The 15000-nt window shown below is 59.9% G+C and overlaps 1 protein-coding gene across 1 annotated transcript in view; it reads left to right on the top strand.

Moving 5' to 3' along the window:
* LOC121272877 (tudor and KH domain-containing protein-like) overlaps positions 1 to 15000 on the top strand; it is a 25794-nt gene that overhangs the window by 3857 nt on the left and 6937 nt on the right. Inside the window, exons 4-9 of the mRNA XM_041179713.1 lie at positions 90 to 256; positions 901 to 1073; positions 1369 to 1433; positions 2421 to 2572; positions 4301 to 4432; positions 12458 to 12554. Of these exons, the coding sequence (XP_041035647.1) occupies positions 90 to 256; positions 901 to 1073; positions 1369 to 1433; positions 2421 to 2572; positions 4301 to 4432; positions 12458 to 12554 (786 nt within the window). The remainder of the gene's footprint in view (positions 1 to 89; positions 257 to 900; positions 1074 to 1368; positions 1434 to 2420; positions 2573 to 4300; positions 4433 to 12457; positions 12555 to 15000) is intronic.

Below are 15000 nucleotides of genomic sequence, written 5' to 3'. Positions count from 1 at the left end.
CTCTCTCTCTCTCTCTCTCTCTCTCTCTCTCTCTCTCCTTCCTTCCACACCCCCCCCTCCCCCTCCATCTCCACCTCCATCGCCTGCAGTTCCCAGCCCCGATTTCAGCTTCCTCGCGGACGAGCATTTGGAAGTTTACATCTCGGCTTCCGAGAACCCGAGTCACTTCTGGATCCAGATCCTGGGCTCCAGGTGCCTCCAACTCGACAACCTGACCTACGAGATGTCTCGGTATTACAGCGGTTTCAGTGCGACGGTGAGTGCAGGTGGTTAAAGAAGAGTTGTGGGGGGAGGGGGTCAGCACAGGAAAGGTTTTCCTTCTCCTTGCGCCTGTTGTAACGTCAGTGTTTTACAGCCTGTGTGGCACAACCCCCCCCCCCTCCCCCCCACCTGAAGTGACAGCAGCTCGGTGGGTGGCTGCCTCTCTCTCTCTCCCTCTCTCTCTCTCTCGCCTCAAAGCCGTGGTTTCGAGCCTCGCCCTAGAGCACACAATCCTCAGTACTGAGGGAGCCCCGCACTGTCGGAGAGGCCCCATCCCTCGTGGGACGTTAAACCGAGTCCCCGACTGCCCCCTCGGGCGGGGGGGGGGGTAAAAGATCCCACTGCCATTATTGGAAGAAGCGCAGGTTGGGGGGGAGAGTTCGTCCTGGGGCCGGTATTTACCCCTCAACCAACATCACTTAAAAAAAAAACAGAGGCGGCCTGAGTTATTATCTCATCACTGTTTGTGGGAGCTTGCTGTGTGCAAATTGGCTGTCACGTTTTAGCCTGTAGGACATCTGTTCTTCCTCATGTCTCTCTCTCTCTCTCTCTCTCTCTTCCGCCCCCCCCCCCCCCCCCCCCCCCCCCCCCGCCATCCCTTACCATCTGATTAACCCTATCCTCACCAAATGTACTCAGGGGGAGGTCTTCACCCCGAAGCTGGGTGACATTGTGGCAGCCCCTTTCCAGGGAGACAACGCTTGGTACCGGGCGCGCGTGGTGGGCTTCCTGGAGACTGGCAATGCCGACCTCTACTACGTGGATTATGGAGACAACGGCGAGATTCCGATTGGGAAGCTGCAGATCCTGAGGTCAGTGCGGGTGTCACCTCCACCCTATCTCCTCCCTCCTTCCTCAGAGTGACTGGGTGGTGGGGTGGGGGGGGGGTGCCATCACTGCAGGACAGTCCGATTTATCCTGGAAACCAGTCACGTTGACTCTGTTGCTCCTCCCACTATCCTGTGCACCATGCTCCCCCCACCCCAGCCTGTGCACTCTGAGCTCCCCCAGCCCCCCCCCAACCACCACCACCCCCCAGTTTCCCTCGCCCCCGTTCTCCACGAGACGCTTGAATCTGGTAACGGTTTCCCCCTGGTCTGCTTGCAGGAGTGATTTCTTGAGCCTCCCATTCCAAGCTGTGGAGTGCAGTCTCGATGGAGTCCAGCCAGCCGGTGAGTTTCCGAATCCAGCCGCTGGGCTAACCGCGTGGGGATCAGTGGGCAGTGGGGTCTGAGCGGCTCACCAGATGTAGCCGAGTTGCTTGAGTCAGAATTCAGCCGCACTACCTTAGGGTCCTAACGGGGTCATTTTATGCAATAAATCCCCTCAAGTCTGCTGCACCATTCATTAAGAACGAGGCCGGTCCACCTCAAATCCATTTCCTTATCCTCCCCCCAACTGCAGCTGAGGCCAGGCGACTCTCGTATTAACAGTGTCGTGGGGTGTTTAGCTTTGCTCCTTGACCTGGGAGTGTTCCCTGATGGTGATGGGTGGATAAAATGGGACGTGGCCCATCCCCCCTCCCCAGCACTAACACGCTCCCCTCCAGCCACCAGAGGCGCTCGATAGCTTCACCCTCCTCTGGCATCCCTGGCTCGCTGGGCTGAGTGCATCCCCGAGAGGCGGGGGGGTGGTGGTCTTTAGCCTCCAACCTCACCCTGTGCTATTTTAGCTTCCCTGCGCTAGTACAGAGGCTGGAGCGCAGCAATCGACCTCCGTTTGCCACGGGCTCGAGAGGAGCGAGGTCAGCCAGGGTTTTCCTGTGATACTGAGGCGCTAGAGGCTGTGGGTTAGGAAGGTGCTGTTGAGGAGGGAGCCTTGCTGCAGTGCATCTTGTAGATGGTACACACTGCTGCTACTGTGCGTCGGTGGTGGAGGGAGTGAATGTTGGTGGATGGGGTGCCGATCAAGAGGGGCTGCTTTGTCCCGGATGGTGTCGAGCTTCTAGAGTGTTGTGGGAGCTGCACCCATCCAGGCAAGTGGAGTCAATGCAGCCGTTACGTGGGGGGGTGGGTTGAGGGGGTTGGGTGGGGGGGGAGGGGGGATGTACAGAGTGGGGGGGATGGGCGGGGGGAAGGGGGGGTGGGCGGTACTGCAGGTAGTGGGGGGGGGAGCAGCTTTATTTTTAAGTGACCGAGCCCCTGTGCTGCGCCTTGCAGGGGAGGAGTGGTCGGATGAAGCGATGAACTGTTTCGACAGCCTCACCTACTGTGCCGAATGGAAGAGCCTACTCGCTCGGATTTGTAGCTACTCGCAGAGTGGGGGTGTCACCAGGCCACAGGTGAAGCTCTTCGACCGCACCCATGACAAGGTAAGGAACGTGCCCCCCACTCCGGTGAGGTTTGGTGTGGGGGTGGGGGGTGGGGGGTGCAGTGGGCGCTACACAGTGCATTGTTTCAGCCGTTGCTAAGGTCCCCGAACCCCCTCCCCGCACATCTTCCCCTGAGTGGACCGTCGCCCTCTTGTGTGACTTTAAACTGGGAGGCCTGTTGAACTTTGAGACCCTCAGTGGTGATCAGTAGCTGAATGCCCAGGGAGGTGTGCTTTGGAGCAGCGATCACAGGATTACAGTCATGGACTGACACAGGGCAGGAGGGGGCCATGTTCCCCTTCAAGTGTATCCCAGCTGTTTTGAACAGCAGGGTCCTTTGCTATTGCCCCACAACTTGTTACCCAATTCCACTTTTGAAAGTTCATTTTGTTATTACATGGGAGGTGGTATTTGCCGGGCTGACCTATTCCCAAAGGGAAACTCGGCCAGACTATCACAACAGATTTGCAATTTGTGTGTATTATGAGAAGCTATGTGTACTGAAGTCAGAAGTAAAGATTCCACTACCACTTTTGGAGAGTTGTAAATATTAAATTAAAACATTTATTGACATAAAGGAAAACTTTAACATACACAGTTAAATCTAGGCTTATAGCATTCCCCAAAAGATTTCCACTTAGCTAGACTCTCAAATAAACACCCTTTTCCAGGCAACAGTCCGTATAGATTCTTAATCGATAAAACATCCAGTAATATTACCACAAGGCACCCACTGTTGCTGTAAGGGAGGTATTTCATAAGCTTCTCTCTCCCTCTCAGTCAACAATGGAAATCCAAGGCTTGTAACAAAACCTTGCTTTCTGGAACAACCAGACATTTCTCTGGGATTGCCAGAGGCCTCTTCCTCCATGGGTCTGTCTTCAAGATCAAATGGCCCCTCACAACATACAGCTTTCAATATTTCCTTCACAAACTTAATTTTGCTTTATTCCTTTATGCGCTTTGCCAGTTGTAAAACTTCCTTTTATCTCCTGGAAATTCAACAGCTAAGAATTAAACCCCTCATTTACCTCCTAATGCAAATCCCTATTCCTGTTGTATTTACTTGCATCCCATCTTAGCTTGTCCATTTCCACTTCAAAAATACTTGCTTTACCCCAAACCTTTGACTTAAACCTTGCAGTCTGACTGTCTTCAGTCTAATTAAATTAGTCTCACCCATCCGCACACACACAGCATCCACAAGCCTGTTTCGCAATATCTCACAGTAATATTGAAAATATTTTCTTTTAAACTAATCAATCTGTTCCCACCGCCCTTTCAGGCAGCGCCTCCCAGATCCTAACCATTGGTTGCATAAACAGGATTTTCCTGATGTCGTCTCTGGCCCTTTAGCCAATCGCCTCAAAACCTGTGTCCTCTGGTTCTTGACTTCAGTAATTGGAAACAATTTCTCTTAATTTGAGTTATCTAAACCCATCCTGATTTTTGAACACCTCTATCAAGTCTCCTCTTAGTCTCGACTGATCCCTCATCCCGGTTACCATTACAGTAAACCTCACACCAGTCCTAGAGTAGGGTTCCTGGAATCTGAAGTGGGGGAGTGCTACCGATTGCACCACCACCAACCCCCCCCTGTCCCCCCACGACGTCGGAGCGAATTTCTCATGTCCTCTCCGCTGCTGCCCGCCAGACCTGCTTGAACCGCAGTCCGCCCAGCCGCTGCTGAAAGGCTATTTCACCTTCCGCCCTCTCCTGTTCCCACAGAACCTCGACATTGGGGAAGAGCTGATCCGGCTGGGGCACGCGGTCCGATGCTATCAAACTGTGGGAGCTGCGGCTGGAGACTGCCTGGAGACGGCTGGCAAATCCACCACGACGTCTCTCCAAACGCTGCTGGTAATGTAAACTTCCTTTCGATCCCAGTCATCCCTCTTGGATTGATGTCGCGTCTCCCCATGGCACTATTAGAAATTGAGCAGGGGCGGGGGGTTATGTTCTGTCCGACCTCCTGGGCCAACCAACGTGACCTAACAGTAACCGCACTGTAGGACGGGGCAAGAAATTATAGGGGCTTGTGAGAAAGTTACGGTGATAATCGTGGGTGATATTAATCTATGTATAGATTGGACAATCAGATTGGTGGTAGCCTGGAAGATGAGTTCATAGAGTGTTTTTTGGGGCAGTTTCTTAGAGGAGCACGTGCTATAGCCAACCAGACAGCAGGCTATCCTAGATCTGATAATAAGCAACGAGACAGGATTAAAGAATGATCTCATAGTGAAGGCTCCCCTAGGCAGCAGCGATCATTGAATTTCGTATTCAGTTTGAGGGAGAGAAGACTGGGTCTGAGACTATTGCTTTGAACTTAAATAGGGGCAATTATAAGGGTATGAAGATAGAGCTGGCTGACGTGAACTTGGCAGTTAGGTTAAGGGATAAGTCAGGAGAGATGCAGTGGCAGACATTTAAGGAGATATTTCAGAATACTCACCGAAGATGCATTCCAGTGAGAAAGAAAGGCTCTAGGGGAAGGATGTACCATCCATGGCTAACTAAGGAAGTTAAAGATAATATCAAATTGAAAGAAAAAGTGTGCAATTCTGCAAAGATTAGGGGCAGGTTAGAAGCTTGGACAGAATGTAAAAAACGGTGAAGAGGTGCTTAATAAATAATGAGGGAGAAATTAGGGTATGAGAGAAAGCTAGCTGGAAATATAAAAACAGATAGTAAGAGACTGCAGGTTTTTAAAGAGGATAAGGGTAAGCAAAGCGAATGTTGATCCTCTACAGAGCGAGTGTGGGGAATTTGTAATGGAAGATAAGGAAATGGCAGATGAATTGAGCAGATGTTTTGCGTCTGTCTTCACTGTAGAGAATACAAATAACATCCCAGAAGTAAGTGTGCGTCAAGCGGTGAATGGGAGGCAGGAACTTAAAGCAATTACGATCAAGGGTACTGAGAAAATTATTAACTAAAAGCTGACAAGTCCCAGGTCCTGATGGACTTCATCCTAGAGTCTTAGGAGCAGTGGCTGCTCTGATAGTAGATGCATTAGTTTTAATTTTCCAAAATTCCCTGGATTCTGATAAGGTCCCGCCAGATTGGAAAGTAGCGAATGTAACTCCTGTTTTTCTCCTTTCTCGAATAAAGAGAGCAGCAACCTACAGGCCAGTTGGCTTAACATCTGTCGTAGGGAAATTGCTGGAACCTATTATTAAGGAGGTTATAGTGGGGCTTTTGGAAAATCAAAATGCAGTCAGGCAGAGTCAGCGTGGTTTTGTGAAAGGGGAATCACGTTTGCTTAATTTATTGGAGTTCTTTGAGGAAGTAACAATCAACATGGATAAAAGGGGAACCTGTGGATGTGCTGCACTAGGATTTCCAGAAGGCATTTGACCAGGTGCCGCATCAAAGGTTGTTATGCAAAATAAGAACTCATGATGTAGGGGGTAGCACATTAGCATGGCTAGAAGATTGGTTAGCTAACAGGAAACAGGGAGTAAGCATAAATGGGTCATTTTCAGGTTGACAAGATGTGATGAGTGGAGAGCCAAAGGGATCAGTGCTGGGACCTCAACTATTTACTATCTATGTTAATGACTTTGATGGGACTGATTGTATCATAGCTAAATTTATTAATGACACAGACAGGTAAGAAATTAAGTTGTGAAGACATGAGTCTGCAAAGGGATTGGTTAAGTGAGTAGGCAATTTTTAAAAAATTTATTCATGGGATATGGACATTGCTGGCTGGGCCAGCATTTATTGCCCATCCCTAATTGCCCTTGAGAAGGTGATGTTGAGCTGCCATCTTGAATCGCTGCAGTCCGTGTGGTGTAGGTACACCCACAGCGCTGTTAGGGAGGGATTTTGTCCCAGCGACAGTGAAGGAATGGCTGATATATTTCCAAGTCAGGATGGTGAGTGTCTTGGAGGGGAACTTGCAGGTGGTGGTGTTCCCCATGGCCTTCTGGATGGTAGAGGTTGCAGGTTTGGAAGGTGCTGGTGAAGGAGTCTTGACGATAAGGTGGAAGTGCCAGTGGCTGTACGGACTTTCAACCAATCCAAGCCCTTCCCTTCCCCGCACCACCCCACCCCCACACTGCCCCAGCCTTCGATTCGCATTCTCCCCACTCCCCGCGGGAGCGAGTCCCGCATTCTCCCCAGTCCCCGCGGGAGCGAGTCCCACATTCTCCCCACTCCCCGTGGGAGCGAGTCCCGCATTCTCCCCAGTCCCCGCGGGAGCGAGTCCCACATTCTCCCCACTCCCCGCGGGAGCGAGTCCCGCATTCTCCCCAGTCCCCGCGGGAGCGAGTCCCGCATTCTCCCCAGTCCCCGCGGGAGCGAGTCCCGCATTCTCCCCAGTCCCCGCGGGAGCGAGTCCCGCATTCTCCCCAGTCCCCCGCGGGAGCGAGTCCCGCATTCTCCCCAGTCCCCGCGGGGAGCGAGTCCCGCATTCTCCCCAGTCCCCGCGGGAGCGAGTCCCGCATTCTCCCCCAGTCCCCGCGGGAGCGAGTCCCGCATTCTCCCCAGTCCCCGCGGGAGCGAGTCCCGCATTCTCCCCAGTCCCCGCGGGAGCGAGTCCCGCATTCTCCCCAGTCCCCGCGGGAGCGAGTCCCGCATTCTCCCCAGTCCCCGCGGGAGCGAGTCCCGCATTCTCCCCAGTCCCCGCGGGAGCGAGTCCCGCATTCTCCCCAGTCCCCCGCGGGAGCGAGTCCCGCATTCTCCCCAGTCCCCGCGGGAGCGAGTCCCGCATTCTCCCCAGTCCCCGCGGGAGCGAGTCCCGCATTCTCCCCAGTCCCCGCGGGAGCGAGTCCCGCATTCTCCCCAGTCCCCGCGGGAGCGAGTCCCGCATTCTCCCCAGTCCCCGCGGGAGCGAGTCCCGCATTCTCCCCAGTCCCCGCGGGAGCGAGTCCCGCATTCTCCCCAGTCCCCGCGGGAGCGAGTCCCGCATTCTCCCCAGTCCCCGCGGGAGCGAGTCCCGCATTCTCCCCAGTCCCCGCGGGAGCGAGTCCCGCATTCTCCCCAGTCCCCGCGGGAGCGAGTCCCGCATTCTCCCCCAGTCCCCGCGGGAGCGAGTCCCGCATTCTCCCCCAGTCCCCGCGGGAGCGAGTCCCGCATTCTCCCCAGTCCCCGCGGGAGCGAGTCCCGCATTCTCCCCAGTCCCCGCGGGAGCGAGTCCCGCATTCTCCCCAGTCCCCGCGGGAGCGAGTCCCGCATTCTCCCCAGTCCCCGCGGGAGCGAGTCCCGCATTCTCCCCAGTCCCCGCGGGAGCGAGTCCCGCATTCTCCCCAGTCCCCGCGGGAGCGAGTCCCGCATTCTCCCCAGTCCCCGCGGGAGCGAGTCCCGCATTCTCCCCAGTCCCCGCGGGAGCGAGTCCCGCATCTCCTCCCAGTCCCCGCGGGAGCGAGTCCCGCATTCTCCCCAGTCCCCGCGGGAGCGAGTCCCGCATTCTCCCCAGTCCCCGCGGGAGCGAGTCCCGCATTCTCCCCAGTCCCCGCGGGAGCGAGTCCCGCATTCTCCCCAGTCCCCGCGGGAGCGAGTCCCGCATTCTCCCCAGTCCCCGCGGAGCGAGTCCCGCATTCTCCCCAGTCCCCGCGGGAGCGAGTCCCGCATTCTCCCCAGTCCCCGCGGGAGCGAGTCCCGCATTCTCCCCAGTCCCCGCGGGGAGCGAGTCCCGCATTCTCCCCAGTCCCCGCGGGAGCGAGTCCCGCATTCTCCCCAGTCCCCCGCGGGAGCGAGTCCCCGCATTCTCCCCAGTCCCCGCGGGAGCGAGTCCCGCATTCTCCCCAGTCCCCGCGGGAGCGAGTCCCGCATTCTCCCCAGTCCCCGCGGGAGCGAGTCCCGCATTCTCCCCAGTCCCCGCGGGAGCGAGTCCCGCATTCTCCCCAGTCCCCGCGGGAGCGAGTCCCGCATTCTCCCCAGTCCCCGCGGGAGCGAGTCCCGCATTCTCCCCAGTCCCCGCGGGAGCGAGTCCCGCATTCTCCCCAGTCCCCGCGGGAGCGAGTCCCGCATTCTCCCCAGTCCCCGCGGGAGCGAGTCCCGCATTCTCCCCAGTCCCCGCGGGAGCGAGTCCCGCATTCTCCCCAGTCCCCGCGGGAGCGAGTCCCGCATTCTCCCCAGTCCCCGCGGGAGCGAGTCCCGCATTCTCCCCAGTCCCCGCGGGAGCGAGTCCCGCATTCTCCCCAGGTCCCCGCGGGAGCGAGTCCCGCATTCTCCCCAGTCCCCGCGGGAGCGAGTCCCGCATTCTCCCCAGTCCCCGCGGGAGCGAGTCCCGCATTCTCCCCAGTCCCCGCGGGAGCGAGTCCCGCATTCTCCCCAGTCCCCGCGGGAGCGAGTCCCGCATTCTCCCCAGTCCCCGCGGGAGCGAGTCCCGCATTCTCCCCAGTCCCCGCGGGAGCGAGTCCCGCATTCTCCCCAGTCCCCGCGGGAGCGAGTCCCGCATTCTCCCCAGTCCCGCGGGGAGCGAGTCCCGCATTCTCCCCAGTCCCCGCGGGAGCGAGTCCCGCATTCTCCCCAGTCCCCGCGGGAGCGAGTCCCGCATTCTCTCCCCAGTCCCCGCGGGAGCGAGTCCCGCATTCTCCCCAGTCCCCGCGGGAGCGAGTCCCGCATTCTCCCCAGTCCCCGCGGGAGCGAGTCCCGCATTCTCCCCAGTCCCCGCGGGAGCGAGTCCCGCATTCTCCCCAGTCCCCGCGGGAGCGAGTCCCGCATTCTCCCCAGTCCCCGCGGGAGCGAGTCCCGCATTCTCCCCAGTCCCCGCGGGGAGCGAGTCCCGCATTCTCCCCCAGTCCCCGCGGGAGCGAGTCCCGCATTCTCCCCAGTCCCCGCGGGAGCGAGTCCCGCATTCTCCCCAGTCCCCGCGGGAGCGAGTCCCGCATTCTCCCCAGTCCCCGCGGGAGCGAGTCCCGCATTCTCCCCAGTCCCCGCGGGGAGCGAGTCCCGCATTCCTCCCCAGTCCCCGCGGGAGCGAGTCCCGCATTCTCCCCAGTCCCCGCGGGAGCGAGTCCCGCATTCTCCCCAGTCCCCGCGGGAGCGAGTCCCGCATTCTCCCCAGTCCCCGCGGGAGCGAGTCCCGCATTCTCCCCAGTCCCCGCGGGAGCGAGTCCCGCATTCTCCCCAGTCCCCGCGGGAGCGAGTCCCGCATTCTCCCCAGTCCCCGCGGGAGCGAGTCCCGCATTCTCCCCAGTCCCCGCGGGAGCGAGTCCCGCATTCTCCCCAGTCCCCGCGGGAGCGAGTCCCGCATTCTCCCCAGTCCCCGCGGGAGCGAGTCCCGCATTCTCCCCAGTCCCCGCGGGAGCGAGTCCCGCATTCTCCCCAGTCCCCGCGGGAGCGAGTCCCGCATTCTCCCCAGTCCCCGCGGGAGCGAGTCCCGCATTCTCCCCAGTCCCCGCGGGAGCGAGTCCCGCATTCTCCCCAGTCCCCGCGGGAGCGAGTCCCGCATTCTCCCCAGTCCCCGCGGGAGCGAGTCCCGCATTCTCCCCAGTCCCCGCGGGAGCGAGTCCCGCATTCTCCCCAGTCCCCGCGGGAGCGAGTCCCGCATTCTCCCCAGTCCCCGCGGGAGCAGCGTCCCGCATTCTCCCCAGTCCACGCGGGAGCGAGTCCCGCATTCTCCCTCAGTCCCCGCGGGAGCGAGGTCCCGCATTCTCCCCAGTCCCCGCGGGAGCGAGTCCCGCATTCTCCCCAGTCCCCGCGGGAGCGAGTCTCCCGCATTCTCCCCAGTCCCCGCGGGAGCGAGTCCCGCATTCTCCCCAGTCCCCGCGGGGAGCGAGTCCCGCATTCTCCCCAGTCCCCGCTGGAAGCGAGTCCGCAATTCTCCCCAGTCCCCGCGGAGCGAGTCCCGCATTCCTCCCCAGTCCCCCGCGGAGCGAGTCCCGCATTCTCCCCAGTCCCCGCGGGGAGCGAGTCCCGCATTCTCCCCAGTCCCCGCGGGAGCGAGTCCCGCATTCTCCCCAGTCCCCCGCGGGAGCGAGTCCCGCATTCTCCCCAGTCCCCGCGGGAGCGAGTCCCGCATTCTCTCCCCAGTCCCCGCGGGAGCGAGTCCCGCATTCTCCCCAGTCCCCGCGGGAGCGAGTCCCGCATTCTCCCCAGTCCCCCGCGGGAGCGAGTCCCGCATTCTCCCCTGTCCCCGCGGGAGCGAGTCCCGCATTCCTCCCCAGTCCCCGCGGGAGCGAGTCCCGCATCTCCCCAGTCCCCGCGGGAGCGTGTCCGCATTCTCCCCAGTCCCCCGCGGGAGCGAGTCCCGCATTCTCCCAGTCCCCGCGGGAGCGAGTCCCGCATTCTCCCCAGTCCCCGCGGGAGCGAGTCCCGCATTCTCCCCAGTCCCCGCGGGAGCGAGTCCCGCATTCTCCCCAGTCCCCGCGGGAGCGAGTCCCGCATTCTCCCCAGTCCCCCGCGGGAGCGAGTCCCGCATTCTCCCCAGTCCCCGCGGGAGCGAGTCCCGCATTCCTCCCCAGTCCCCGCGGGAGCGAGTCCCGCATTCTCCCCAGTCCCCGCGGGAGCGAGTCCCGCATTCTCCCCAGTCCCCGCGGGAGCGAGTCCCGCATTCTCCCCAGTCCCCGCGGGAGCGAGTCCCGCATTCTCCCCAGTCCCCGCGGGAGCGAGTCCCGCATTCTCCCCAGTCCCCGCGGGAGCGAGTCCCGCATTCTCCCCAGTCCCCGCGGGAGCGAGTCCCGCATTCTCCCCAGTCCCCGCGGGAGCGAGTCCCGCATTCTCCCCAGTCCCCGCGGGAGCGAGTCCCGCATTCTCCCCAGTCCCCGCGGGAGCGAGTCCCGCATTCTCCCCAGTCCCCGCGGGAGCGAGTCCCGCATTCTCCCCAGTCCCCGCGGGAGCGAGTCCCGCATTCTCCCCAGTCCCCGCGGGAGCGAGTCCCGCATTCTCCCCAGTCCCCGCGGGAGCGAGTCCCGCATTCTCCCCAGTCCCCGCGGGAGCGAGTCCCGCATTCTCCCCAGTCCCCGCGGGAGCGAGTCCCGCATTCTCCCCAGTCCCCGCGGGAGCGAGTCCCGCATTCTCCCCAGTCCCCGCGGGAGCGAGTCCCGCATTCTCCCCAGTCCCCGCGGGAGCGAGTCCCGCATTCTCCCCAGGCCCCGCGGGAGCGAGTCCCGCATTCTCCCCAGGCCCCGCGGGAGCGAGTCCCGCATTCTCCCCAGGCCCCGCGGGAGCGAGTCCCGCATTCTCCCCAGGCCCCGCGGGAGCGAGTCCCGCATTCTCCCCAGTCCCCGCGGGAGCGAGTCCCGCATTCTCCCCAGTCCCCGCGGGAGCGAGTCCCGCATTCTCCCCAGTCCCCGCGGGAGCGAGTCCCGCATTCTCCCCAGTCCCCGCGGGAGCGAGTCCCGCATTCTCCCCAGTCCCCGCGGGAGCGAGTCCCGCATTCCCCCCAGTCCCCGCGGGAGCGAGTCCCGCATTCCCCCCAGTCCCCGCGGGAGCGAGTCCCGCATTCCCCCCCGTCCCCGCGGGAGCGAGTCCCGCATTCCCCCCAGTCCCCGCGGGAGCGAGTCCCGCATTCCCCCCAGTCCCCGCGGGAGCGAGTCCCGCATTCCCCCTACTCTCTGGATAAAGAAGTTGCTCCTGAATTCCCCATTGGGTTTATTAGTGACTGTCTTATATTGATGGCCCCTAATTCTGGTCTCTCCCCCTCACCAAAAGTGGAAATATCTTCTCTATGTCTACCCTATCGAAACCCTTTCAGAATTTTAACGATCTCTATCGGGTCACCCTCAGCCTTCACTTTTCTGGAGAAAAGAGCCTCGGCCTGTTGTGTTCTTCCTGATAGACATAGCCTCACAGCCCCGTTACCATCTCTTTTGAACCTTCTCCAGTCCCTCCTACCCTTTTTATAAAACGGAGACCAGAACTCTGCCCAGCGTAGTGTATGTAGTGCGTTAATCTGCAGTCTACTAATGAGGTGCCTTTGTTTGGGACCAGAATGATGTGGCTGGAGGATTGGATGGGCGCCTGCTTTCTGAACTGTGTACTAGGAGCGGCGAGGAGCAGTTCTCGACATGTTGGCAGACTCATTCAGGTAACGCGCGCGGGCCCGGCACCTGTTCAGCGAATTGTCCCCGCGCTCCTTTCACCCCTGACCTGCAACTACACAGGATGACCCAGGCTGTCCGCTCTCCCTCCGTCACAGGTTGTTTTGCTGTTTTACCACTTTGACCACGCCCGCTCCCCCCCCCAACCCTCCACAACCTCCCACTCCGCCCAAAGATATGGGCAGAGCGCTGACTGTGGAGAAGGAGCAACCTCGCATTTACACAGCACCTTCCACGCCCTCTGGTAACTCGAGGGACACCAGTCACCCCTGTGTTAAGCCTGCAGGCACTGCCTGACGTTACCGTGAGGCCCAGCCTGGATGTAAAGAATCTCATAGCCACCAGTGGAAGAGCTGGTGTCAGGGGAAATGGGGGGAGAGTTCTCCCCAGTGTCCCGGGGCCAATATTTATCCCCAAACTAACATCACTTTGTTTTTAAAAAAACATGACCTGAGTTATTATCCCATTGGGAGCTTGCTATACGCAAATTGGCAGCTTTATATCCTACATCGTGACATTTTAACAAGTGCGTCGTTGGCTGTAAGGAGCTTTGGGATGTCTTGAGTTGCTGGAAGGTGCTATCGAAATGCAAGTCTTTTATTTGGAAAGGTTGCTCTTTGAGCGATCTGTATCACTCTGCTCCCTGCTAGTTCTCCCCGCTCCTCACCACCCTGTCACGCTCAGTTGTTATAATAAGAGCTCTGCAGAGAACATGGAGGCAGATGAGAGATCCGTCTCTCTGTCCCTTTCCCTCTGCGACCCTCTCTCTCTCGGCCCCCCTCTCTCGGCCTCTCTCTCTCTCTCGGCCTCTCTCTCTCTCTCGGCCTCACTCTCTCTCTCGGCCTCACTCTCTCTCTCGGCCTCACTCTCTCTCTCGGCCTCACCCCCTCTCTCGGCCTCTCTCTCTCTCTCTCTCTCTCTCTCTCTCTCGGCCCCTCTCTCTCTCGGCCCCTCTCTCTCTCTCTTGGCCCCTCTCTCTCTCTCTCTCTCTCTCTCTCTCTCTCTCTCTCTCTCTCTCTTGGCCTCCCTCTCTCTCTCTCTCTCTCTCGGCCTCCCTCTCTCTCTCTCGGCCCCTCTCTCCCTCTCTCGGCCCCTCTCTCTCTCTCACTCTCTCTCTCGGCCCCTCTCTCTCTCTCTCTCTCTCTCTCTCTCTCTTGGCCCCTCTCTCTCTCTCTCTCTCTCTCTCTCTCTCTCTCTCTCTCGGCCCCCCTCTCTCTCTCTCTCTCTCTCTCTCTCTCGGCGCCTCCCTCTCTCGGCCCCTCTCTCTCTCTCTCTCTCTCTCTCTCTCTCTCTCTCTCTCGGCCCCTCTCTCCCTCTCTCTCGGCCCCTCTCTCTCTCTTTCGGCTCCTCTCTCTCTCTCTCTCTCTCTCTCTCTCTCTCTCTCTCTCTCTCTCTCTCTCGGCGCCTCCCTCTCTCGGCCCCTCTCTCTCTCTCTCTCTCGCTCTCTCTCGGCCCCTCTGTCCCTCTCTCTCTCTCTCTCTCGGCCCCTCTCTCTCTCTCTCTCTCGGCCCCTCTCTCTCTCTCTCTCTCTCGGCCCCTCTCTCTCTCTCTCGGCCCCTCTCTCTCTCTCTCTCGGCCCCTCTCTCTCTCTCGGCCCCTCTCTCTCTCTCTCTCTCGGCCCCTATCTCTCTCTCTCGGCCTCCCTCTTTCGGCCCCCCTCTCTCTCTCTCTCTCTCTCTCTCGGCCCCTCTCTCTCTCTCTCTCGGCCCCTCTCTCTCTCTCTCTCTCTCTCTCTCGGCCTCTCTCTCTCTCGGCCCCCCTCTCTCTCTCTTGGCCCCTCTCTCTCTCTCTCTCTCTCTCTCTCTCTCTTGGCCCCTCTCTCTCTCTCTCAGCCCCTCTCTCTCTCCCTCTCTCGGCCCCTCTCTCTCTCGGCCCCTCTCTCTCTCTCTCGGCCCCTCTCTCTCTCTCTCGGCCCCTCTCTCTCTCTCTCGGCCCCTCTCTCTCTCTCTCTCGGCCTCTCTCTCTCTCTCTCTCTCTCTCGGCTCCTCTCTCCCTCTCTCTCGGCCCCTCTCTCTCTCTCTCTCTCTCTCTCTCTCTCTCTCTCTCTCTCTCTCTCTCTCTCTCTCTCTCTCTCTCTCTCGGCCCCTCTGTCCCTCTCTCTCTCTCTCTCTCTCTCTCTCTCTCTCTCGGCCCCTCCCTCTCTCTCTCTCTCTCTCTCTCTCTCTCTCTCTCTCTCTCTCTCGGCCCCTCTCTCTCTCCCTCTCTCTCTCTCTCTCTCCCTCTCTCGGCCCCTCTCTCTCTCTCTCAGCCCCTCTCTCTCTCGGCCCCTCTCTCTCTCGGCCCCTCTCTCTCTCGGCCCCTCTCTCTCTCGGCCCCTCTCTCTCTCGGCCCCTCTCTCTCTCGGCCCCTCTCTCTCTCGGCCCCTCTCTCTCTCGGCCTCTCTCTCTCTCTCTCTCTCTCTCTCGGCCTCTCTCTCTCTCTCTCTCTCTCTCG

The sequence above is a fragment of the Carcharodon carcharias genome, chromosome 36, assembly GCF_017639515.1.
Source record: "Carcharodon carcharias isolate sCarCar2 chromosome 36, sCarCar2.pri, whole genome shotgun sequence".
Taxonomy (NCBI): Eukaryota; Metazoa; Chordata; class Chondrichthyes; order Lamniformes; family Lamnidae; genus Carcharodon; species Carcharodon carcharias.
The sequence above is the reverse complement of the archived record's forward strand: the minus strand, read 5'-3'. Positions and strand labels throughout refer to the sequence as shown.